The 27432-nt window shown below is 43.0% G+C and overlaps 1 protein-coding gene across 1 annotated transcript in view; it reads right to left on the bottom strand.

Annotated features, from left to right (window-relative positions):
- ADAMTS16 (ADAM metallopeptidase with thrombospondin type 1 motif 16) overlaps positions 1–27432 on the bottom strand; it is a 181420-nt gene that overhangs the window by 19106 nt on the left and 134882 nt on the right. Inside the window, exons 19-20 of the mRNA XM_004059064.5 lie at positions 527–728; positions 230–424 (exon numbers count right to left, since the gene is read on the bottom strand). Of these exons, the coding sequence (XP_004059112.3) occupies positions 230–424; positions 527–728 (397 nt within the window). The remainder of the gene's footprint in view (positions 1–229; positions 425–526; positions 729–27432) is intronic.

A 27432-nucleotide genomic window follows, 5' to 3' on the forward strand; every position in this document is an offset into this window, starting at 1 on the left:
GTGATGATGACGTGGACGCCACTGTGTGATTTGCTCCCAGGACACGATTCAGAAGCCAAAGGAGATTAAGCAACCCCATGAAGTTGTTGGAAGCTGAGAGGGTGCAAGGAAGCCAAGAAGAGATATAAAGGGAGAAGAGAGAGAAGTGAGAAGAGAAAAACAAGGAGAGAAGAGGCAGTCCCGAGGGGAGAGCTGGTCAACCTCGCTCCCGCGAGACCAGTGCACCTACCTGGGACCAGGCAGACACCAGCCACTGCAGCTTCTTGGGCTTGTGGCAGCGCTGAAGCAGACAGGCTTCATGCATCCTGGGCTTGGGCTCTGAGGTGCAGACAGCGTCGGGCAGCAGCTGCGCTCTGGCCGAGGGGTTGGTGCTCTTACAGGCCACTGCCCGCTTCCTCCACCCCTTCCCACAGGTGTGTGAGCACTGCACAGAACAGTCAGGATCAGCACCCAGTGAGGGCCATGTGCAACACAGCAGATCATGCAGGGGCCCTGCTGCCACCCATGCCAACCCCGCCCTGGTTACCTCTGCCCAGGGCCCGGCGCTCCATGCAGGTGGGCAGCTCTGAGAGTTGCAGGCCTGCCTGCTGGAGGGAGCAGGCTGAGGGCACAGGCTGGCCGGGACTGGCTCCGAGTCATAGTGCACCCGCCGTGTGCACTGCACGGGGCGGCTCTGGGAACCCCCGCCACACGTCCGACTGCAGGCACTCCAGTTCCCCACGGACCAGCTGGGCAGGGACAAAGAGACCTCGGTGAGGGATGGCTCCATCACTCTGATAGAAGCGGCCCCACATCTGATGTGGAGGCAGCGGCGCGATTTCCCAGCCACGGTCGTGTGTGTGCCGTTATTTTCAGTTCCACCTTTCCTGAGTGAGCATTCCTACCGGAGTCTCCCTGCGCCTGCTGTTTCTCACCTCCCTGATCCTGATTCATGCTCTGCCATTCTTTCCCTTCCTCTGGCTTTTGGGTTCCAGTGGACTTGGAAAGCACCCTATTCGGCACAGTGTGTCTGTTCTCTTCTTTTTTAAAAAATGCAAAATTTCAAATATATAAAAAATAAAACACCTCTGGGTTCCTGTCCACTCAGCCTTCACAATTTTCAGTGTATGCCCCCAACCCCTACAGCATTTTGAAGGTGATTCCAGACATGAAAATATCTCAATATGCATCTCTAAAAAATAAGGATTTTTTAAAACATAACCGTAATATCGCCATAACATCTAGAGCATTAATGATTCATTAACATCCCTGAAGGGCTAGTGTTCCAATTCCCAGCTGTGTCATCAATATCATAATTTAATATGTTTGTTTGAGGATCCTAATAAAGTCCAGATTGTGCAACAGATTCACATCTTCTCTTTTCGTCTTTAGGCTTTCCCTTAAATTTTATTTTTATGTTCAATGTATTTGTTAAAGAAACCGGATCTTTCCCTTACTGAGTCTTCCACAGTGTGTTTTGCTGGTTACAGGATTCTTGGAATTACATCTCTGTGGTGTTGGTTCTTGTGTTACTCTGTCCTCTATCTTTTCATTCTTTAGTGGTTGGTTCTAGAGGCTTCTTTAGATTCTGGTTCTACTTTCTCGTATGATTATTGCGTAAGTGATCATGCATTCTTCCAGCAGGAGGCTCATCATGTCTGATTATCTTTCTTTCAATTTGTTAGCAGCTGTTGATGCTTGTAAATGTGTTTTTCTTTCCTGGTGATTAAAGTAGACCCCATCAACATGCATGTTGTCAAGTGATGGGGTGCGGAGTGGAGTCTGAGCCAGGCTTTGCCCAGTGGCATCACCTTTGATCAAGACACTGTGCCTGAGTGTGTCTACCAAGCCTCAGCTGGTTTTGCACAAGCCCATTTGCAGGAGGGCTCGGTGTGCACCCTGGAGAGGTCGTCAAGAGGAAGGGGGAAACATGGCACCATAACGGGGACTCACTGGGTAGGAGGGCTTTAGCTGCCTCCTGGAGTCACTTCTGAGGACTTGATGATTTCCATTCATGTTAATTTCCCTGTGCAACTCCCTGTGGGCCAGTCACAAGGGGATGAGAGGGGAGCTGGCTTCCTCACCACCTCCTTGCAAGCACATCAGTGCAGGGCACCAGGGGTCCCACCTAGGGGTTGCCTGCGAGGCTCTGCCTGCAGCTGTGTCTGTGCTGAGGACCCAGGACAGGGGCATCCTGTCTTCCACTCTATGGCATTGCTGAGTAGAGTTAGGGCAACAGTGACTTGCTCCTGAATCTCAGGGTAAACCCAAGGACTTGTGAAGATGCTCAGGCTTCTCCTTTGACCCTCCATCCTGTGCCCCCACACTGAACCCCACAGTCACCCTCAGGTTAGGTGTCAAAGCAGAAGCCCAGAAAGCTTGGCCAGGAACTCCGGAGGTGCCTCTGGCAGCAGCCACAGCACCTGGGAGAAGTATTCTCGAGAATGGCATTTGTGGACCCAAGTTACACAGTGAGAGACAGAAAGGAGAAGGGAAATCCCGCTATGATCCCTCCTATGAACATCACTACGACTGTTGCTTCCAGTGCTTTCTGCGTGTAAACATATTTTTAACATGGTTCAGAGCAGGCAGTATATGCAAGTTTTATTCAGCATTCAAAAAATTCAGTGTCTAGGCTGGGTGTGGTAGCTCATGCCTGTAATCCCAGCACTGTAATTCCAGGCTGAGGCAGGAGGAATAAGCCTAGAAGGAGGACGCTTAAGCCTAGGAGCTTGAGACCAGCCTGGGCAACATGGCAAAACCCCGTCTCCACACACAAAAAATACAAAAATTAGCTGGGTGAGGTGATACACAACTGAAGTCCCAGCTACTCGGGAAGATCACTTGAGCCCAGGAAGTCAAGGCAGCAGTGGGCTGTGATTGTATCACTGCACTCCTGCCTGGGTGACAGAGCAGGACTCTGTCTCAAAAAATAGAATACAGTACAATAAATAAATAAAAATAAAAATTCATTGTCCAAAACAAGTGCTTTTCTTATACTTCAAAGCCTTTATAAACACATTTCAGTGTCTCTAATTCCACAATCTGGATCGAGGTGTACAGATACCTAACTAAGAAAATACAGACAAAAAGGTTTGGACCTCAAGCTCCAGGAGATCCAGGAACATCCTGAAACTGCTCCAGTTCTATGCATGCCTGGCTGGACGTGATTTCTGAGCAAAATGATGAGTGCCTTTCCTCAAGTTCTCCAGGGAGTCTGTGACTCAAGTAATTTTAGAGCCAAGGTTTGGACTCTTCTGAAAGTCCTGAGGATGAATTAGGTGGTAGAACCTTGAAGGAGAGGGAAATTGATGCTACTTCCTGGATGGGAAACAGAATTGATCCCGCCCCAAACCCTTGATAGCCACACCACATTACTTACGGCCTTTAAACCGAGCACCATGATCGTTTTACTTACTTTGGTTTGTAGAAGCCTTGAATTATTTTGTACCAACTGTTTTCACTGAAAAGATTCAATTATATTTTTAAGAAAATTATACAAAGACTAAAATGTAAATTTGTGTACACATAAAAAGTACACATGTCATGGTTGTAGGAGTTGCCCTATATGGATTGTGGTAATGCTTCCATTTTTCAGTGTCAACGAGATTTGTGGGTTTTTTTTTTAATTCCATGTTAAGCCACCTAAATTACATACACATCCTCATTATGAAAACTTGATTCTTGGCTTCCCGTCTGTGATAATTCTCCATGTAAAGCCTCTCGGTTACTCTGTTGCCGCTTCTGTGTGCTTTCCTGTTGTTTTTAACTTTCCTCCCATTTCTTACATTTGCTCTCTCAATCCTGCAGCCTTATAAATTACAATGGGTATTCTACACTGAGGCTGCAAAGGACACGTTGGCTGCTCAAGAGCTTTTCACACCGCCTCGTTAAGTCTTCTGTCTCCACCATCTTAAGACGTTCCAACTGGGTCGTTCCATTCTCTGCGTTCTATCTTAGCTACACACCATTCAAACAGTCCTCCTGAACAAAGCTCCTTCATACCACATCTGGAAACACCAAGTGTCTGTTTTGTTGAAAAAACCGAGCTTTAGGGGGATGTCTTCATTTCAGCTTATGAATGAGTCAAAATCCACTCAAGCTTCTGTGCTAATGTCTGAGGGTTCCATGAAGAGTAACAAGCTGTGTTCAGTTGCCCACCAGTGGCCACAAGGGTTCTCGCTTTGTTTTGGTTTTCCTAAGTCCACCAACTGGAAGAATGCCAAGTGGCTGGTATTACCCAAATCAGTCAGTTTCCACGGCGGGACTCTGGAGACGCAGTCCTCACTGGCCCTCAGGACCTCCACTGCCCAAGGCTCCCTTCCAGGGTGCGCCTTTGTGGCTCTCAACACTACCCAGAAAGTGACGGGGTTTACAGCCTTCACTCAACAGTCTATCCAGGATTTCCTGGTATCATCTAATCAATATGCAATATCCCTAATGCCAAACAGTCTTTAGTCATTTCTCAACAAAATGACTCCCTCTTCCCCATTAAAAAAAAATTAAAATGACATTTTGGTTTTTGCATGTAATGCTTTCTTTGAAAATGCAAGTTTCCAAAAAGCGTTTAGTAAAGTCCCTTGTCATGACACACGACACCAGCAGATTATGTGTCATAATGGCAATTCAGATGCAGAGGCCAGCCCTGGGCTGGGCCCGAGCTGCTGCCTAGGGCCAAGCCCCGCCACGGCAGCCATGCTCTGCTTGTGGCTTTCACATCAGCAAGTCTCCCTGAGCCCTCCCTTTTAGAATTTAGTTTCAGTGTCTTTTGTTTGCTGATTCTTTTTGAAGTTTCACCATCCAGCATTCTGTTGTTCTATTTTCAAGAATAACTCTAGGAATTCTAGGCAGGAGTCTCTCATAACACAATAAAGACAGAGAATAACAATGGGGCAGAAACCTTGTCATGACACAAACCTACACGAGGTATTGATAAGTATCAGGGCTCCAGCTGCCAGCTGGATTCAGTCCAGAGTGGTGGGTGCTGGATGCCGTGAGACGCAACGTTAGAATACAGCATTCGCTAGGTCGTGCCTCTTCAGCATCAGAGTTGGACGTGGGGACTCCTGACTTCCGCAAGCTGGTGTATGGGTCACAACTGTCCAGTAGGCTGTTCTAAATTAAACCATTCGTGTCACTGACTATACCCAGATACTCACACACTGCAGACTCAATGGCCCAGGGGTCAAGACAGCTGCCAACATGGTCTGACAGGATCAATATTACTTGGTTTTTGAAGACACTACAACCTTGTCTTCATATAAAATCGCAGCATCTTCACATGTATAATTTGAGATCTAATATAATGTAAGTAAATTGAATGTTTTAAAGATAGCAGTGCACATTCAACAATAAAGAGATGACAGTTGGAAAAATCTGCCTCTTCCATAGGGAAAACATTAGTTAACAAATTAACTAAGTGTGCAGGCTGGCTGTAAGCTGAAAGTACAGAGGCCAGGATCAGCAGAACTTGGGAGACAATGATGTCCTAAGCCTGTCTGGCAGGTGGCCAAGGGCCTTATTAGCTTGCCATCCTCCTCGGTTGGCTTGGGGATTTGCTATGGGTCTAGGACAAAGGACGCTTCATCAGTATCACCTGGCCAGCTACACTCCAAGCAAGTTCAAAGGTAGAAGTCCAGCTCTGAAATAAACAATGATCTCTGTGACCAAGTAGGTAAATGAGCACAGTAGGTAGAATGAGTTATTAGACAGATTGCACTGTGCCCACACACGATGCCTGCTGGAGCAATGCACTCCAGTCTCCAAATCCTCCTAAAGTCCACCAGTCAGTACATCAGAAATCAAATCCTCCAAAAACCCAGCAGTCAGGACATCAGAAATGACAGCAACATGCCAGCTCATCCCTCCCAGCCACAGTTGGTTTGCATAGATGTTCCTGACACTGTCTGGCAGGGCAGGACCCTTGGGCTGTCTCCTGGGAGGTGTCCATCTAGGAGTTAATGCCAGGGTCTGGTCTGGTTTTTCACATGGGAACGGACAGCCCATTTCTGATGACTGGTTGGCAAGGAACAGGGCCCAGCACTCCAGGGCTCGCTGTGAGCCATTTGGAAGCTTGCAACTTGACAGTCACTTCATTTTCTTCAGTCTCAAAAGTCAAACCACTTTGCACGATTTGTGAAACCCAAGGAGAGATTTACAATGAGCCAGACACAGACACTGAATTGTTTTCACCTCTAAATGCAGGATTTCTTTGCTGAAGCACACATAGCCAAACCGAGGACATCAAAGCTCCTCACAAAGGCGGCGCTGTGGGCGTCATCTTCAGGGACTGTGAGGAGCCAAAGGTGTGTGGGGAGATACTACTCCGAGGCCAGCATGCCATTTTTACCAGGTTTTCCTGTCTCACCATCCTGTCATCAGAGCTTATCTTAAAAGGAATCAGTATGATCTACAGAGCTTTCACTGATGGGGGAAAGACAGGAACATGGAATTATGAGACACACAGACCAAAGAAACTGACCTCGCTTTTCAAAACAGACAGCCTCAGTAATTACCTCGTTCAACAAAAACCCCTCATCTGAGGGTTTCCTCTGCAGAACACTGGGGGCTTTTGCATTCTCTTTTAAAAGGGAAACCAGTCAACTCTAATTGGCAACAGCACTCTGGTTCTTGGGATGCTGCCCCTCTGCCCACTTTCCAGGGAAGACTGCAAGAAAGAGCAACGCACTCTACTTTTTTCATCAGAGTAAGAGGTCTTCTCTTCTGTCTGGTGTTGACTCCTGCATCCTCTCTGCTGTGCTCCACAGCCATGTACGCCATTGCTTACAGACACCTCTGTCTCGTGGGTAAAGGGCATCCAGAGCCAGTGGTCCCCATCTTTGCTCTCTATGTGCTCGGAAGGGCTCCAGCATTGATTGCATTTACCAGCCTTGTCTTATGTGTGTGGAGACTGTGCTCCCAGAAGCAAGGAGATGCACATTTTACTGCCAGTCCCCTCTCCAAAACAGTGCTGTTGTCACAATCAGAATCATTCCTGCTCTACTCAAAAGAACGAGAGTATTTTGCCCTCTTCAGGTTTCTGTGCTGGAAGGCCACCTCTCCCTTGCCGCTTCTGTGCCCCTTCAACATCCACCCATTGAGCCAACGGTTTCTACTACAAATACCTTTGCTGTAGACTAAAAACTACTGGGGTGGTAACACACAGGTAGGCAACCTAACGATCTAGACCTAATTACATGTGAGGTTGAGTCCTGTCTGAGTAAGAGGTAACTCCCTCCTCTTTACCAGGCTTAACATCCAAAGTTCTCATGTCCAACGATAGCACAAAGGGGCAGCTGCCGTGGGGCTCTCAAACACCCGCACATTGCTGGTCTCGCTCCTGTTCTGGGTGAACCAGAAATTGAACGGCCTTGGCTCTCTAGGGGTTCGGGGTCAGGAATCTGAAATTGTGCAAAGCCCTGGGGGCCTGGATGACTGGCAGCTTTGGAAACACAATTTTCGAAATGTAACATCCAGCTCTTCAGAAAATCCCCGAGACTGGCCACGAAAGTTCTGAGCTACCCTCCCTTCCCCTTTGTGGCGTCAATTTCTTGTATTAAAGTTGTACTAATTTTATTTTTTACCCATTATGAGGACTAACTAGGTTGTGGCAATAAAAAAACTGGGGAGGGCGGGGAGTCCGGTCAACCGATTCCTCCGGAGGAAAACAGATGCTTTAATTCCCTGTCACTAGCATCTCAGCAAAGCCCATCTGAGCTCCTCTGTGGAGCAGGCTGTCCGGTCCTGCACAGCCCTCCTGATTTTGAAGACTGTGTCTGCAGCAGGCTGCTGGCTCAGAGCCTGTGACTTAGCCTCTGTGAGTGCAAAGTCATGGAAGCTTGAGTTCCTTCTCAAAGAGGGACCCACCCAGAACCAAAGGGTTTCAGAGCTGGGATGGACCACAGACGCTTCCTTATATACTGACTCTTCCAATATTGAAATACAGATATCTGAAAAGTAAAGGTAATGGTCTCCAATATTAACATTCTTGCAAGCCTCCTAAACAACTCAGCTTAAGAACTGAGGAGATAATCCTAGCCAAGGATGTCCTACCCTTAGGGCAAGATCTTAAACTTACATTGTATTTGGACATAGAAGGTTGTAATGGATGTACTGATAACTGTTCAGGTTACAAACATTCTTCTGCTACCCTGATATGGAAGCACACAAGTGGTTTTCCACTGGGTATATAACTTCCTGTGCGAGACCCTTCGGCTTTCTACTCTCTGGAGGGCAGAGCACTAGAGTATTCTCTGGATCTATTTCTGTCCTAGTGGCTCTCTACCTGTCTGCTCCGTTCATCTCTGGACACTAGATGTGCTGCCTGGATGGGCTCCTCCCTGCCCACTGGTTTACTTCCAGCCTTGTTAGAAACTTCTTTAGTCATTCTGAGCTGACACATGAGACTCACTGTGCCTCTTCATCCCTTGGCAAAACACATTGGCGGCCGCCCACACCATGCTGAGCGCCCGTGGGTGAGGTGCCAGCCTTGCCCAGGGATGTCAGCATCCTTCTGCTGCCACTCCAGGGCTCACAGGGAATGGGCTGAATCTGTCCTCCAATCTGTTTATGGCAGCTGAATTTGTTATTGGAGTTATGTAATATAATTAAATTCGGTGTAGCTCTATGAAACATGAGCATTAGAAAAGAAGAGCTGTTTCTATGAAAACGAAGTTAAATCTTTGGAATGACTCAGTGGAGACCGGTCATTAAACAGCACTGCTGTCAAATTAGGTGTGGCTGAGACAAAAGTAAAATATTGAGGAAACATACAAATTTTAAAACGACTTCCCACTCAGATAAATGGGACAAGTTTCATCCTTCTTTAAAGAAACTCAAACTGGAAATTATGTGCAATGAGCATGTTTTATGAAATAATCCACTTAGATCCTTCCATAGGCAGACCTTACTCAAAAAAATGCTTGGGCCATAATTAAAAGAATTAGCAAATGAATGCACATATGGGTCGTTTAAGTGAAAATAAATGTTTCAGGTATGTGTGTGCATTTTTTAAAAATAATTTTTCCCTCTACTTTTTTCATCAGAGTAAGAGGTCTTCTCTTCTGTCTGGTATTGACACCTGCATCCTCTCTGCACTCCACAGCCATATAAACCATTGCTTATAGACATCTCTGTCTGGTTGGTAGTGGGCATTCAGAGCCAGTGGTCCCCATCTTTGCACCCTCTTCCTTTCCTGTCACCTGCCCTTCCTGTCATCCTAGAAGTGGGATGCCCCTGGCTTCATCCTCCAGCCTTTTCCTGATCCCACCAAATCACACAGACTCGGCTTTCCAATTTTCCAGCAAAGCTACTCCCTCCTGTGTATCATTCATGTTGGCTGAGTCCAGGTTAACTTGATGTGTCAACATGTCTAGACTGCAGTAGACAAATATTTAGCTGAGCGTTATTCTAGACATTTCTGTGAAAGCATATTTAGGTGAGATAAACATTCAAATCTGTAGACTTTGAGTAAAGTTGATGACCCCTGTAATGGGGGTGGAACTCATCCAGTCTGTTGAAGGCCTCAATAGAGGGAGGTATCCCCCAAAAAAGTCTGGGCTTCAGACTTGAACTGCAAAACTGCAACTCCTTCCTGGGTTTCTGGTCCACTGATCTGTCCTGCAGATTTTGGACTTGCCAGTCCCCACAATCACATAAGCCAATTCCTTAAAATAAATCTTCCTTTGTCTCTTGTCAGCTAAAGAAAAGGCAGGCTTTTAAAGAATTGGTTTTATTTTGGAGTCTTATAGATGATTGCAACCAGGAGAGCCTTTACCTCACACAGGCACATCCGCATATAATTGGTTCTGGTTCTTTGCAGAACTTCAATACAAGATCCCTGTCATTTTTCACAGGGATTGCTCCTTAATTGTCCCCTAGCTTCTGAGTCTGAGTTGATAAAAGCTAACCTCCACTCTGCTGCCAAGAAGAAGTATTTCCAGCGCGAACATGAACACACAACATTACTATAATATATGAAACACTCCATGGCTCCCCATTTCCCAGGGCACGGGGCTCACACACATGGACCTGTGGCCTCCATCCCCCACCTGTCTGAATGTCCACAAGCCCCAGTGTGTCAGAGGTTCTGGGAGTTCAAAGCTCCCAGGAAAGGGCCCCTCAGCTGTTAGAGTAAAGATGGGCTCCGTTGGCAAGATACCACAGGATGGCAAATCTCTGGTGTTGCTTCCTTTACGTCCAGACCTAACGGTTCGTTTGGTCACACCAAGTACCTAACTAACATGTCTACTGGTTGCTTTTTTGCCAAACGCTCAATTTGGCAGTCTTGCCCTATATGTGGCCCCTGCCTCAGCAATATAGTAAACTCTTTTTCCTTTTAAAGGAAAGGAACGCAAGCTCACTGCAAGCACACTGGAAAAGCATGGACAAGGACGGAAACACAGTTGCTCCCGATCTCAGGACAGAGAAGCCCCCTCTCATAGCATCCAAGCTCCAGGACAGACCTGCCCGCCTCAGCTCCTGAAACCCGGCCGGGGGTGCTCTCCAGCCAGCTCTTTTCTGACAGTGCTGAAAGGAGACATCGTGATGCAGGGATGGCAAGAATGAAATCACATCTTTTAAGGGAATGAGAGAGACTGGTTTGCGGATCAAGAGGAAACAGCATGAAAGAGCTCTGAGGGCTTCATCCTGGGTAGGAAGCCACTTTGCCCACTGAATATTTTCTTCTCACACAAAGGACTTGCATGAGGGAACCGAGAAAGGAAACTGGGAACACACAGCCACAGGAGGCAGTGACTCCTAACTGTCCTCAGATTCAATGCCACACCCATCGAACTAAAAATGTCCCAGCGCCATCCTCAGAAAAATGTTAGGAATTACATCTCATAAACTAAAAAAGAGCTAGAAAACCGTGACACCATCAGAGCATCTTCCTGCCACCTGCACACAGGCCAGGAAATGGCCTGCCAAGGTGCCCTCCGTCTCCGTGTCCTCCACTGGGTCCCCTAGACTCACAGGGTCACTGTGGCTTCCATTCCCACGAGATGCACCGCCTGTGCCTTGCCCTCCATCCACAGCATTCACTGTGTTGAAGGGAATGAGGGAATGCCTGTTATCCCTGTCACAGACACCACGTGGGGCCCATGGGCCAGGCACCACAAGCCTGTGCACCCTGCCAGACCCGATCAAGGGCCTCCCTGGACATTAAGAATGGCTACGAAGAGGGATGACAAACAAACGTGTCCCAAGAAGGGGTGAACGTTAAGATAGGCTGTGCAGGAAGTCAACAGTGAAAGGTTATGGTGACAGCAGGGCAAGGAGGCCTTCAGTGTGGCAGGAATGAGGGCTGCTAGGACAGGGCCCGTGAAGACACTGGAGGAGGCAGTGGCAGGTCCTGGAGGGTCATGGAGGCTACACGATGGCATTTGGGTATCAAGCAAATGACAATGGAGAGCCATGGAAGGCCGGACTTGGAGAAGTGTCTATACTGGGTTTGTACTTTGTTTTATATTTTTTATATTTAAAATTATTATTATTATTATTATTTGAGCTGGAGTCCCACTCTGTCACACAGGCTGGAGTGCAGTAGCACAATCTCAGTTCACTGCAACCTCTGCCTCCCAGGGTTCAAGCCATTCTCCTGCCTCAGCCTCCCAAGTAGCTGGGATTACAGGCATGCACCACCACGCCCGGCTAATTTTTTGTATTTTTAGTAGAGATGGAATTTCTTCATGTTGGCCAGGCTGGTCTCAAACTCCTGACGTCAGGTGATCCACCCCATTCAGCCTCTTAAAGGGCTGGGATTACAGGCATGAGCCACTGCATCTGGCCCGGGTTTGTATTTTAGAAAGATCACTGCGACTGCAGAATGAATAAGACACTAGAGGAAGCTAGACTGTAGGTAGAAATTTCTACTCAAGTCTCCTGAGGCTGCAGGAGTGAGAGGCTGGTGGCTTGACTACGACTAGAGCCTCATTTCCATTAGAGAGGGCCATTCTGTCTGTCCACAGAACTTATGCTTTATAATTTGACATTTCATCAATGCCTCTGTGAAACTCACAGGACTGAGCACATGCAAAATACTAAACATTTGTTGACCAGTTGACAATGAACATCACCCTCCTCAATTCACATATACAGAGCTATGTTATTTCTTAAATATAGTAACATCACTAGAAGTTTCCTTTTGGACTCACCATAATGTACCTGTGTTTCAGCAGATTTGCTTTTGCCTGAGGATATAGAAATCCATAAAGTTATAGCCAGGCACCAACAGGGCAACACAAATCAAAGTTCTTTGTGAAGTCTTGCCCTGGTCCATGACCCTGGCTGGCTGACTGCCCGAGGACAGCCTTTCTGTGTCTAAGGCCTTGTGGTGTGGGGGTGGGGGGCGGTGGGGAAGCGGTGGCTCTGCGGTCAGGATGCCTGGGTTCCAACCTCAGCTCCAACCTTGCCAGCTGGACGGCCTTCAGGAAATCACTGGACACTAATGTCTCCATTCTCTTCTCTGCAAAGGGGAGATGGTCACAGTAGCTTTTCTATGCAGTGCTGGGCAGGCTGGGAGGACTAGCAGACAGGAAGTGCTCGGGAAGGGCTGGCTGTGGTTATCATGATTTCATTCCTTCGTCTCTTCCTCATCCTGTCCCCTGCCTCTTCTCCTCCTCAACCCTCACCTGGGAAAGGGAGCTCATTCACATGTGGTCCACAGGATTCCAGACATTCAGTCCCTCAGCCTGTTTACAAGAGGGAAAGCCATGTTTTCCTATAGCAGTATTATTTTATACTTATTATATACATCCCTTCTGAAAATCAACAAAGACCTGGCTGGTAAATATGAATTAAAAAAAAAAATCACAGAGACACAGACATTAATTTTGTTGTATTGCCTCTCAGTGATTTTCCGGCATGGGTAAAAATGATGTCGTGATATGGTCATTACATGGAACTATGTGATTTTGGAATATTTACTCTTATGAGAACTACTGAGAAATTTTAGAATTTCTAAAATTAGAAGGATGGGGGAAGTTGAAAGAATGCAGAAAACAATGCTCCCAAGTAGTGGTAACTGTACTGGATGGATTTATTTATACCTAACGAAAAGAAAGTGAACACCATCTCAATGACGCCCGAAGAGCCCGCACAGGTGTTCTCCACCTCGTCTGGGGAGAGAATGAAAGCAAATGGTCACAGCGGGAAGAACAGGCCTTTCAGGTCCTACACAGTGAAAGTTTACAAGGGGAAAGAAAAGACTGCCAGTGCCTCTTACAAATCCCTCATTTCAACCAGAAAAATGATATTAAAAACTTGGTTAACTCCCAAGAGAAGCTGCTGAAGCCCACTGCAGCATGGAAACAAGAATTTTAGCGCCTCTATTTTGTGCAACACCTTTTTTTCCTTTGAGATGGAGTTTCGCTCTCGTTGCCTAGGCTGGAGTACAAAGGCTTGGTCTCAGCTCACTGCAACCTCTGCCTGCCTGGTTCAAGTTCCCATCTCAGCCTCCTGAGTAGCTGGGATTACAGGTATGCACCACCACGTCCAGCTGATTTTTGTATTTTTAGTAGGGACAGGGTTTCACCATGTTGGTCAGGCTAGCCTCAAACTCCTGACCTCAGGTGATCCACCCATCTCGGCCTCCCAAAGTGCTGGGATTACACGCATGAGCCACCATGCCCAGCCTAGGCAACACCTTATTAACATTCCCAGGGGAGAAGTGGCCCTTCTGCCACAAAGTTCATGGACTGTGATCGTGAGACCACTGACTTCGTTTAGACATTTTAACAGCTGACTAGGAAATGTCTTCCTCATACAGTTTAGGTGAAAGCCAGCTGCAAGAACACAAGCTTGTGAGTTACACAGATTTGATGATTTCAGATCTGACTTGCTTCTTTACCTCAGGAGATTTTCCTATCCTGAAGACAAGCCATTTTCTTGAGAAAGGAAATATGTTTCCTAAATCGCTGAGAAGATAAATGTACTAAACAATACATCATCTAAGTCAACGAAAGATACTTGCATGCTAATAATGAGATGACCGTAGACTGAAACTAGGTTTAGGTTTTCTGAACTGCTTGGAAATTCTTGGCTGCCATGCCATTAACACTGCTATTTTACCCTGATTGAAAGGTGATGTAGAGACAGCACTTTTGATTAAGACACTTATTTTGCTGGAGGATGCTTTCATCTAGCCCAAAAGTTGGCAAATATCTTATTAAAGGGCCAGATAGTAAATATTTCAGGCTGGTGGAGATCTCTGCTGTGAGGACTCATCCCTGCTGCATCAGTGAGAAAACCACTGGAAACCCCATGTACATGAACAGGCCTGACTGTTCTGATGAAACCTTATTTACACAATCAGGTATGGCAGGCTGCACTTCGTGCATAGGCCATAGGTTGCCACCTGCTGATTTAACCAATTCTACTTATAAATAATCGAACTGGACATATCTGCAAAAACCAGAAAGCAACTAGTGTTTTTACAGCACCCAAGACACCTTACAAGATAGACCTGTTGGAGTTTGATACCTATGTTGAGCCTAGCTATCATGGATTACTAGGAGATTAGGACAAATGACCCCATTGTTGGGAATGTTAACAATGAAACAACAGCAATAACAACAAACAACAAGCCCACATATTAAAGCCTGAAGTTCTAACAAAATATTTGCAAATCTTAAAGGGGTGAAATGAAGCTTATGCAGACGGCTTCAAATATTGCAGTAAGTAAGAAAGCAAACCAGTCGCACCTTACATGTAGTGTATGAATTTGGTTATTAACAGCCATGCAGAATCAGTGCCCTTGGAGGACAAACCAAATGCTAGGCAGGGCACTAAGCTTTTTTTTCTATTATCTGTTGAGTGGTTTAATTTTCCCTGCAAACCAATGATGTGGACAGATGCTATTATTTCCTAAAAGTGAAGTGCAGAAAGGTGACATAAGTGGTGTGAGATGGAATTTACACCCAGGAAGCCCAGCTCCAGGGCCTGGATTCTCATGACCAGTTCTGGTTCCTTTTAAAGCACACATACACACCAGGTAACCCATTCACATGCATTAGCCCACTTAACAACCCTATGGGGCACTGCTGTTAGAATTTCATTTCACGAACGAGGAAGCTGAGGCTAGAGACACCGAGGACCCTGTCTGCAGCCACAGAGGTCATTGATGGTCAGCATCATACAGCTGGAGTGGCAGGATCAGGAAGGGAGCCCAGTGAGCCTGGGTTCTTACCAACCGTGCTGCATTGCTCCCAGATAAATACAATTTCTACAAGGCTGGCTTGTCAGCTGGAGAAAAATCTGACGTGAGTTTGTAATTTAATGTTCCTTAGCTCTAAAATGACCTAGAAAAAATGTATATATTTAGTAATTTTGTGGGCTTGAATATTTTAACTGGACAATGGCAATTTATGTGATGCCTATCTATTTTATACCCAGATAAGTAAAGAATTCATTACTCCTGGTAAAAGTTGTGTATTTCTACTTTCTGGCTGATTATCTACTCGGAGAAGTTTTCCGAAAATTCCTGAATGATTCAGTACTGAATCAGTGTCAAGTTATTCAGAGCCTCAATCGTTCCAAACAGGTTTCCCTTAGTCATTATGCACATACAGATTATCTACAACATCTGAAATATCTTTTCCTGCCTCTCACCGGAGCCTTTTACGTGGCATTCTAGGGAAAGCCTAGGTGTCTAACATGAATTTAAACATTTCATGAGTAACATAGGTTCATTTTTCTTTCTTTTGAAATGAATGACCTTCCCACAGGAGATGGTTTAATTCATTTCTCAAGGTGTGAAATGCAATTTAAATCACGGAGGATTCACTAGCAACTGTGTATGGGCTTCCGTTCTTCGGCTCTTCGTTTTCTTGGGAACACTGTCAGTTTCCCATTCTATTACAGACGTGAACCCTCCCCGCTGTGACGACTCCTTCCTTTTATGACAAGGATTTTAAAATGATGGCCTCCTTCCTCCTCTAGTTCCGGGCTTTTCTGGCATTTTCGCGTTAGGGTTTCTTGGATGTTCACTCTGAGACTAATACTTAGAAATGATCTTCTCCAGGCTCTTGAGCCGTTTCTCTGAGATTTTTTTCCAGGTGTCCTCCTGCAGCGAACCTGGATGCTTTGAGGCTGACCTGCAGCCGCACAGTTCCTAAGGCTCCTGAGCTCCACCAGTGCGTGGGCTGTGAGGGTCTGGGCCGAGCAGGACTGGCCAGTTAGGACCATCCACAAAGGTTTTATGTAAAGTCTTCAGTGACGGGGTCACCAGGAATCACCATAAATCTAATGGGTTTTAAGAAAGAAACCAAAGAAGCAGATTGAATCCATATTTTACACAGATCAAATCCGCAAGCAAGCTGACACCGACCGTGAAATCAACATCAATATCCCGCCCGGAGCCTCAGGGACATTCTTTACTGTCAGGCAGTAAGAATATCTTGGTCACATCATTGGATCCAAGAACTCTCTACGTCGCTTTCTAAGTGGTTACCTTGCTCATGCTAAACAAAACTGGGAGTCGAATTTCCTTGCTTTTAAAGAAATTGGTGAAAGCAGTCAATGGCAACTGAATGATGAGGCATATGAGGTATAAGCCTCTGTAGATGGGTCTAGGCAAAGAATTGAAAAGTGAGGAGTTGAAATGACAGCAGACTCAGGAATACTGTCATTTCCACATAGGATTTGAATTTTTACAATGATTTGTAAGAATCTGTAAATTTTATCTTTTAAGCTTTCAAATAGCTACCACGATGAGACTCAGATGTGAAGGCATCACACGCTGCAGACAGTTTTTCTGGCCGATAGATGCTGCTGGGCCAGAGGTCTGCCAAGAGTGTATGGCTAACATTTGACATTGGAGTCATCTTTCTTGATAAGTCTGGAACAATTCCATTCTCTGCAGGAAGGACTTCACACTGTGGCACTTTGAGAAGATTAATCAGCTCCAGGAAATGAATATATTGAGTAGGTAGAACAATATTTATGTAACCTCCTGGCTCCTGTCCCTTGAAACTACCTTTCAGATGCCTTCATTCTTCTTCAAGATACCTTCAGATTGTTATTTCTGATTTTCTTACTAAGTCTTAGGTACTCATTGGTTGAATCTTTTTCCCATCAAGTAGGTTCTATATGTTAGCACATACTAAAGGGTTATAAAAACTCTTTTTTTTTTTTTTTTTTTGAGACGGAGTCTTGCTCCATCGCCCAGGCTGGAGTGCAGTGGCACTATCTCGGCTCACTGCAAGCTCCACCTCCTGGGTTTGCATCATTCTCCTGCCTCAGCCTCCCGAGTAGCTGGGACTACAGGTGCCCGCCGCCGCACCTGGGTAATTTTTTGTATTTTTAGTAGAGACGGGGTTTCACCGTGTTAGCCAGGATGGTCTCCATCTCCTGATCTTGTGATCCGCCCACCTCGGCCTCCCAAAGTGCCGGGATTACAGGCGTGAGCCACCTCACCCGGCTAAAAACTCTTTAAAATATTTAAATAATATTGTTAGATATTTAGTTTAGTCAGCTAAATAATTAGTTAAACAACAATTACTGTTTCATTCTTTGGAATCAACTTCCAACTTCCAAATGTAAAGCTTTAGCCATTACATCACAAAACTTATCAAATGAATCATGTTGAAAGTGTCATATTTATCTCTTGCTCTTAAAAACATTGGTCCAGAAAACTAAGGGAATATGAGAAGGAATATACTGTACTGTATAATGAAATTAGCTGTATTATCATTGGCATAATTTATTGGTCTATGCTGCAAAAAAGCCTAATGATTCTGTGGTATTTATGTATATAAATACAGACATCAGAAAATACTCGATTTTAGATTTCAATGGTTTCACATATGCTCAGTATTGTTACAATGAGTTGGGGGTAGAGAAAGGCTGTATTTAAAGACCTCATTCTCTAGTTCATCCCATTTAAATGGGAAAGCAGCCAACCCATGTAGCATTTATAATAATTCATTCCAAAGGGTCATATGTAGAACAGAGGAGCAGCGTCTGGGTAGTTTAGGCAGTGTTGTGATGTCTTCCTTGAAATGCCCCTATGATGCAAAGTCTACATATGCACAAGTCGCAAGAGAGAATTGCATTAGCATTCACAAACTCAGGAAAGCACTGGGGAAATTCAATTATTTGAAGTAAAGAAAAGGTTCTCCTGAAGAAGAAGAAGTGAAGGCATCTGAAATGCTGATATTACTGGAGAGTTGAATGCAGATATCTAATATATGGTTTGTTGTATATTATGAGTTAAAAGGCATTAAGTGGCCTTGAACAGACATTGAAAAATCTCATTGTCTTAACGAAATCAACATCTACTGCAAGTCTCTGAACCATCTACAGTCAGATGATCCCTGCTGATTAATCCAATGTCCAAATCCCTCTAGTTTACAGAGTTCCTATAATACTAATAGCTAGTATTTAATGAGGTGCTTTATCTGCATGAAATTTTTAATTCTCACAACAAATCTGTGTGGTAGCTTTGATTATTGTGCACATTTCAGAGATTCATAAACAGGTGCAGAAATACTAACAAATGTGCCCAAGGCTTGCAGGAGCACGTCGTGGAGCCAGGATCCCAGCACAGACAGGCAGTCGGGGCTGCACCCGAGTTTGGAACATTGTGAGACCCACCATTCAGAGGTAGACTAAAGGCGCATCCCAGATGTGGGCACAGTGGCCACTGGGAGAGTGTGGCCACTGCCAGTGCTGAAGAAACCTTTCACAAGCATCCTTCACTGCAGGTGGAAAGGCAGCATGGTTTTCAGAGAGAAATAACACTCCTGTTGGTCAACACACCAGATTCTGAGTTAATGTCTTTGGTAACTATAAGGCCATACAATTATTTGATGGGTGTGGACCACTCTTTGATAGCTTTATTTTTTTAAAAAAAACACATCTCTCTGAAACTTCTTTTTTATCTTAAACATCATGGTGGTCATTTTGGGAGAGATGGTGCAAGTGAGGTAGTACGGATTCCTTTTCCCCAAATCAAATAAAGGCTGACAAACTGTGAACATCTCAAAAGAACCAAAACAAAAGCACTATTCTTTTTACAAGCCATTGGTATTGGTTCCATAAAGCACTCAGAATAAGTGCGCCAGAGGAACAAGGCCTGCGGCAGGGAGATCAGCTCCATTTTTGGTCTATAAATGACTTGTATGGAAATTCCCTGGCCAGAATGAGTTGGGAAAAAATAAACCTCACATGGAACCTACAGAAAAATTACAAACCCCTCCCTACAAAAACACATATATGAAAAGGGTATATGGCATTAAAATTTTAAAAATATTCTGGAAGAAGACCGACTTAAGCAAATCAATTTCACAAAACTTGATTACACTGTCAGGTAACATAAGAGAGTGAGAATTCAATGAAGACACCAAGTGGAGAAAAGAAGACAGAATTCTATTAACAGGAGCTGGCATGGAGCAACAGAGAAGCAGCAAGCAGCCAGGAAATCCAGGAGCAATCAACCTTCTGAACAACACTCCTGAGATGGTCACTCTCTGAGCAGGGAGATTATACCATCAAACTTGAGAATCAGAAAGCTATGGCACAGAAGGACTGGCAAGGCCACTGGATCCACTTACATAGACAATTCAACCTGAACAACTGTGGTCAAGATTGTAAAACAGAATTTACATGCATTACTATTGAAAGGTTAGAGTTACACAATATAAAAATAATATTAAAGCAAAACTGAAATAAGGAAACTGCAAGCAATTATAACAAAGGTTGGAGCTTGAACTGAAATGAGAGGACTAGAAAATGAAAGAGGTAGAAATGTGCCAATAGCTTTATTTTGCCTGCGAAGGTCTTTATGGCTTTAGTTTAATTTGTAACATTAATAAATCAAGAAAGAGTGGCATAAGCAATGATTTTAAATTGTAGAGGCAACTATAGTAGTATTAGAAATATATGGTATGTTTTCTAAATAACCAAAGGGTACAAAAAAGAAGACAGTCATATAGCAAAAGCTATAAAAGAAAAGTAAACATTAAAAAAATGAAATAATTCAAAGAAGTAAACCTAGATTAAACAATATAAGACATCTTTTGAAAGGTAACGCACAAATAATATCATAGACCAATCTTATGAAATGTATAAAAAATTATAAAGAAAATACTATTAAAGCCACCAGACCAGTAAAGAATACATAAAGATCAACTGGGGCTCATTACAGGAGTGCAAGGATGGTTTAATTACTCACACACCCCAAGCTTCATTCACCTAAGGTTATAGAATGAGGTGCACTTTTCTTCACAAATATAAAGTCATGATTGCTCACTTCTTTTGAGTGATGGAAATGTGCATGGGTTCAAGTGTTCTTCATTGATGGAGCTAACACAGTGTCATGTACATAAAGACACAGAACATCAGTCAACACTCAGCATCCTCTGTGACTCTGTGATCCTGGGGTCTCGTGAGTTTACACCTTTTGCCTATTGAGCCCAGGATCCTGTGTGACTGGACAAGGCCAATCTTCCTGATAAAAGAAAAAGTCACCAAGGATTGGTAGACACAGAGCTTGAGGTGACAGTGTCCTGTGGGCTTTCTGGGGGGGAGGTGGGGGTAGGGGCATGGGTCTCTTCCTTGTGTTGTGTACAGATTGTCACAAACTTTAAAAAACACATTTGTCAACTTCTTTTCTTACAATTTCTCCAAGGCCACTATAGAATAGTTATGTAGGAGAAAAGCCATGAGCAAAAATTTAGTCATGCTGAGAAGATGGAAATAAGTGAATGTTTCCATAATCAGATAAAAAATTACAATGTAATAGGTGATACATATCAAATAAGAGCCAGCACTTAATTGTGAAAATGCAGAAACATTCTAACTGAGATCAGGGACAGGAAAAAATACATTGTAGTATTGTTCTAGAAATATATGTCATTGCCTTTAAACTAAGGGCAGGGGTGAATAAGAGATATACACACTAGAGAGGGAAGCCAAAATTATCAGTATTGACTTATGATATTAAAATATATGATTATTGTTTGAAAAAATGTAAAAATATAAAATTTTAGGATCTGATTACACAATGAATGTTTTACTCTATAAAAATAATACTAAATAAAATATAAAATTTTACTTCTTTTTTTTTTTTTTTTTTTTTTTTTTTTTTTTTATTATACTTTAAGTTTTAGGGTACATGTGCACATTGTGCGGGTTAGTTACATATGTATACATGTGCCATGCTGGTGGTATATCTCCCAATGCTATCCCTCCCCCCTCCCCCCACCCCACAACAGTCCCCAGAGTGTGATATTCCCCTTCCTGTGTCATTACTTCTGATATTAATAAAAATTATTAAACATTATTCAGGAAAAAATAAATACACTTATATTCCCCTACATAAATAAATCTATAAACTGTTCTTGAGAAAAACAGTGACTAAATAAAAATTTTAAAAAATGGTTTCTGATAGGTAGCTTCCAAGTTTTTGAGTTTTCAGCTTTGCCTAAATTTATCTAATAATACAATGTAATCCCAACCAAAATTTCAGAAAGATTATTTTTTATTTTTAAACTTGACAACAAGACTATATATTTCTTCTGGGAAAAACATTCAGGAAGAGCCCTAAACCTTCTAAGAAAGACAAGTGTTGAGAGGTGGGCTTTCCCTGTTGGGGAGTAAGCTTTAGGAACCACTGCAGGGATGAAACAGTGGGGAGGAGAAGCCAGGGCCACAGGGAAGGACGGGGAAGGACAGTCAGGCTTTGTGAACCGCATGTGGATTTAAATGAGGAGAGGGCTGGCCTTCCAACTCAATGCAGAGAAAATAAATTTTTCAATAAATGGTGTTGGTACAGATTGGTAGGCATTGGAAGAATAACCCGGAACCTTACACTTCATTCCTTATGTCAAAATAAATCTCATTTTGGTCAAAATCAAATTTAAAGTAATCAAAATGTTTGAAGAGAATATGAGTAAATATTTCATAATATTAGATTATTAAAAACTTTCTAAATGCGTCATGTAAACAAGAATCTATTAAGGGAAACTCCATTACAGAACACAAATATAATGTGTAACAGCAACAAATCAATGTGTCTGGCAAGATGCTACAATGAACTGCCATGATCGCTACCCAGAGCGTGACAGTTATGCATCAAGGACCAAACAGTTTATCTCCCAAACCAGCCACTCATGAGGGTCGGAGGCTGCTAGCCAACAAAGGCGCAACGGGTGAGCATATACCACTACTATTCTGAGCAAACAATGCATTATCACACTCATCATCATAATGCAATAACTTGTCACGTTATTACACTCATCATGAGGGCCTTCGTTTTCTGTATTTTGTATACACACACTCAAACACACATTATTCACTTTTATCACGCACACATATGTGTCTGTATTTACATATTTTCCTAATACACACATACACACACGAAAAATTAATAAGGTAAAAATAAGAGTCTGTGAAATACACTTTCATATGGATTCATTTACATTCAATGCCTATAAACCACCCAATAGGGCAGTGGGTTAAGCATGTCCCTGGTATTTTTCTCACTCTACAATCCCCAGTGGCCAACTCCCCAGTCTCCGCATCTACACATGTTTTAAATACAAAATTTATGGCCTGGTTTGGGAGATAAACTGTTTGGTCCTCAGGGCATAACCTTCACGCTCTGTGTAGCAATCATGGGATTTTGTTGTAGCATCTTGCCAGACACACTGATTTGTTGCTGTTACACATTATATTTGTGTTATGCAATGAAGTTTCCCTTAATAGATTCCTGTTTACATGATATACTTATAAAGTTTTTAATACTCTAATATTATGAAATATTTACTCACATTCTCTTCAAACATTTTGATTACTTTAAATTTGATTTTGATCAAAATGAGATTTATTTTGATATAAGGAACGAAGTGTTAAAATACATGTTTTAATACAAAAGTTTTAAAAACCTTTTATCATTATCATAAGCGCTATTATGTATTATCTGAGTGGATCTTGGAGGTTTTGTGAGGCCTGGAGCTTATGTAACTTAGGGCTACCCCTTGTAAGAAGAGTATTTTCAAAATTAGGAACTTGCGATTAGAAGAGCCTTAAAGCTTCAGCTTTCTTGGCTTCATGTGATGCTCTCCTCCCCAGTACTTACTATCATTTCTGCACTGACACTCCAGTTGTATTCCCTGGACATTTCTGCTTCTCTTTTTTTTAAAGAACTGTCATTATTTAGCATCCAATGGTGAATATTGCTGGCTAGAAGGAAAATAACTGGATTAACATTTTCTACTATAATTCAGTATGTTTATCAAACATGAAGAGATAGGGTAGAGCAAACAGCTGCGCTGGTTTGCTTGGGCCTGAGAGGGTTCCCAGACTTGGGATTTCCAGTTTTAAAACCAGGACAGTTCTGAGCAACGTGGGATGAGTAGGTTCCCCTAGAGGTAATTTACTTTATTTTCTTCTCAATATATTTAATTATAGGCTTATATCATTTTTTCCATACTTCAATTGCTTTAACTTCAATTTATTATTGCTAATTGTTATAATGAATGTCTTACGACTAATTAGTTGGCGCTTTAAGCAGCAATAGAATTCTGTTACTCAACAGGTAGGTTTAGCATGCACTAAACCTCTCCACCACCATCCCCAATTCTAAGGAAGGCCAGGAAGGAGGTTCCCATTGCAGAGACTGACTTGGGGATACCAACCTCAGCCAGAGGTGTTTAAACGGGAAATTCCAAGACACTTTCCCAACCTTGTCTCTGTGCTTCAGAGTACTAGGCACACATGTTGATGCACCCCTGGAAGACACACACACCTCCAACTAAGTAGTCATAAGACACACAACTTACAACTAAGTAGTCATAAGATGTTCATTGTAATAATTAGCAATAATAAACTGAAACACACACACCCCTCCAATGTCCTTCCCTCCGCCACAGGATCCTTCTCTAGAGAAATGGATGAACCTGGAGGAAATAATTTGGGAGGTGGCAGGGCAGAAATAAAAGGCTTCCTGCCCAGCCATTGATGAAGGAGTCTCTCAACACTGAGAACATCTAAGTAAAGTCTTGGTGACTCAGTCTTAATGTGCCTGGATTCAGGATTCAGGATTCAGTTCAGGATTATTAGACATTTATGGAAGATATCAACACACACAAAAAAGGAGCAAAATCTACCACTCAGACCCTGGAAGGAATGTGGAGGAAAAATACTCTACAGATAAAAATACTTTACAGAAGACAAAGAGAAGAGAAGAGAAAGAAAAGAAAGAACAAAAGGAAAGAAAAAAAGAAAGAAGGAAAGAAGGAAAGAAGGAAGGAAGGAAAAAGAAAGAAAGAAAAAGAGAAATAAAGAAAGAAAAGAAAAGAAAGAAGGAAGGAAGGAAGGGAGGGAGGGAAGGAAAATAAACAACTCTAGTATCTTTATAGAGAAACAAGTAGAGCAGGATGCCTTAAAAGAGAAGAAGCAAAGACCAAAAAATAAAATGAGCATTTGAAAATATAAAGGAGGATAATCAGTTATAAAACAAGCAAACAAACAAAAGCAAAACAAAAAGCAGAAAACCTGGAAGATAAAATTCAAAAAAACTTCCAAGATAAAAAGACAAAGAGATGGACATCTGAAAAGAAAACACAAGAACATCATAACATTTGTCTATTGTGTTAGAGTTCAGAACGCAAGAGCATAAACAAATGAAGGAGAGTATTAATAAAATCTTTTTTCCCTAAATTGAAAGGAACCACTGTGGACTCAGCAAATGAGTGAAAACACCAAGCCATTAAAGCACATAAGAGACCAGGAATAAGTAAAAGTCCCTAAAGCTTCCAGAAAGGGGAGAGGAAAATGAAAAAAAGACAGTTTCCAAATGAAGGACTGGGGGTTAGAGGAACAATGGACTTCTCAGTAGCCACAGTGGATGGGAGACAAGGACATTACGCTAAAACTCCTGGGGAAAGTGACTTCCACCCCAGAATCCTGTTCTCTAACTCTTTGTTAGCTGAGAAGCCTTGGAGGCAGTCAGAAGATTGCTTCTGTATTTCCCATAGGCAGACAATGCCTGGCATCCACAAACAGGGTGTTCAGCATGGCAGAGACACACAGGAAGCTCCAGGAGGGTGACAGGCCTGGGCTGGAACAAGGAGGGCAGCACTGGGAATGAGGAGTGCAGGGAAAAAGGGATGGAGAGATTGGCCTGCGTGGGGGAAATAGAGCGTGGACATTTCACATGCTCACCTCCTCCTAACCTTTGTTCAAATGGCACTTTCTATTCAGTCTACCTACAACCTGCACCCCCTTCTCTTGGAATTCTAATCTCCCTTTCTCCCTTCGTTTTGTTTTTTTTTGTTTGGTTGGTTGGTTTTTTATTTGTTTTTTTCCCCCTTTTTTCATTTTTATCCATGACACTTAATCACTTTCTAAAATGTGCTATCATTTAAAATACATTATGTTTATAAACATCTGTAAATAAACAAAAATAGAAATAAACATAAAGTCTAAGCATATGGTCTAAATAAACACTGTATCTATTGTTGACTCTGTCACCCCCAACTTAAACACATGCTCCTCCAGGACAGGGAGCTTTGTCTGTTTATTCACTAAGGTGTCCCAAGGGCCTGACACATAGTAGACACTCAATTATATTTGTTAAATGAATCCATGAACTTGATATATCTTTTGGAATTTATATAACAAACCTAAGCAAACAAAAGTCAGGCAATCATTAGCTTCTAGACAAATAACATTTTATACATGTAAGAAGATAGAATCAGGGAGCTCTGCTTAGCTAGCAACAATAATAAGCAGTGATGACAATGAGTAACCATGGGCTCTAATCACATAAGCAGGACGGAGGGACACGAATTTGGTGGTAAGAGAGCTGAGTGATATAAAACTGATAAAAGGTGCCACAAAAAGGCTAAGTCCTCACCTGCAATGGATAATAGGATAATCTTTAAAATCAATAAATAGAAAACGGCTATCATGCATGTTATTTCCAAATATCAGAATACCAGAACGGAGAACCAAAGTCACTGGAATTCTTGGCACCGGGTCATTGAGGTTGGAGATGGGTGAGTGGCTGGGGCAGGGAGCTGTGACTTCTCACAGATGGCTTTAAAGTACAATACAATGAAGGGTTTAAACAATGTTCCTGTGGTCACTAAGTAATAAGTTCACTGAAATAATAGATGTCAGAAACAAAAACCTACATTTAGTTTAAATGTTGAATTTTAACAATTTAAACAGATTCTTCTCTTTACTTCTCTTTAGTCTTTTTTTTCTTTTTTTTAAGACAGAGTCTTGTTCTGTTACTTAGGCTGGAGGACAGTGGCGTCATCATAGCTCACTGCACCCTTGACCTCCCAGGTGCAAACAATCCTCCTGCCTCAGCCTCCTGAGTAGCTAGGACTATAGGTGCATGCTATCACACCTGGCTAATTTTTAAAATTATTACTATTTGTGTAGTTGGGGTCTCACTGTGTTGCCCAGGCTGGTTTCAAACTCCTATCCTCAAGCGATCCTCTTGCCTCACCCTTCTACAGTGCTAGAATTACAGGGGTGAGTCACCACACCCAGCTTAGTCTTTGTAAATTAAGGAAATATATCATAAATGCATCAAAACAATGAAAAAGTCCTAATTATTGGAATTTCATTTGGCGTAAAAGTAAAATCAGACTCTGGGACAATGTGGGTGGCTGGAGCTGAGAGAGGAATTCTTGCATGGATTCTTGCCTTGCATTGGATCCAGACAAACCCATGCATTCTAGGAGACTGTGGTCTTCCTTTATGATGACTGCAATCATTTCAAACCTTGAAATGATTCTGTGCGTTCACTGGTCAGCCTGGTGAGCAAGCGCCCCTCTCTAGCACGTTGGCCCTGTAGCTCAGGGGCCATTTCCAAACCATGTAGTCCGTGGCAGGTGATGGGCTGTCTGTCACTCAGTAAGTATCTGCCGAGTAACTGAACACATGCTGTAGTATATATTATCTCCTTGATAAAAGCTGTCTTGGCGAATGGTGAGGAAGCCTGGTTTTCTTCTGTGATGCGGCTGAAGCATCTGTCCTTCCACTGACATTTGACTGTTCTTTTAAATTACATTAGCAAACCTCATGCTGGGAGACAGCATAAGGGGGAGATTTCAATCCAAATCTGTCATTGAAAATCACAAATTCTAAATTAGTGACATCTTCATAGATTTCATGTCCAACACATTTAGCATCTGCGATTTTCAGAATCAAAGCATGGTTTAAAAGACTGCAGCGTTTCGCCATGTTTTCTTTAACAGAGTTCAATGCTCTCGAAAATGAGGCCTCGGTGAGTATCTTGAAAGAAATCGTGACACTAAAACATATTTATTCTTAATAAACACAGGGTTAATGAAGATTTTTTTTTTCATTTTCATTCATTTTGTTTTGTTTCTTGTTTTTGGCAAGAAAAAAGAGAAAAATGAGGCTAGTGGTCATACTCTGCGGGAGATGTTCTCTTTCTGGGGCCAGTTGTGCTGGGTCCCGTTTCTGGGC

Source organism: Gorilla gorilla, chromosome 19 (genome assembly GCF_029281585.2).
Source record: "Gorilla gorilla gorilla isolate KB3781 chromosome 19, NHGRI_mGorGor1-v2.1_pri, whole genome shotgun sequence".
Taxonomy (NCBI): domain Eukaryota; kingdom Metazoa; phylum Chordata; class Mammalia; order Primates; family Hominidae; genus Gorilla; species Gorilla gorilla.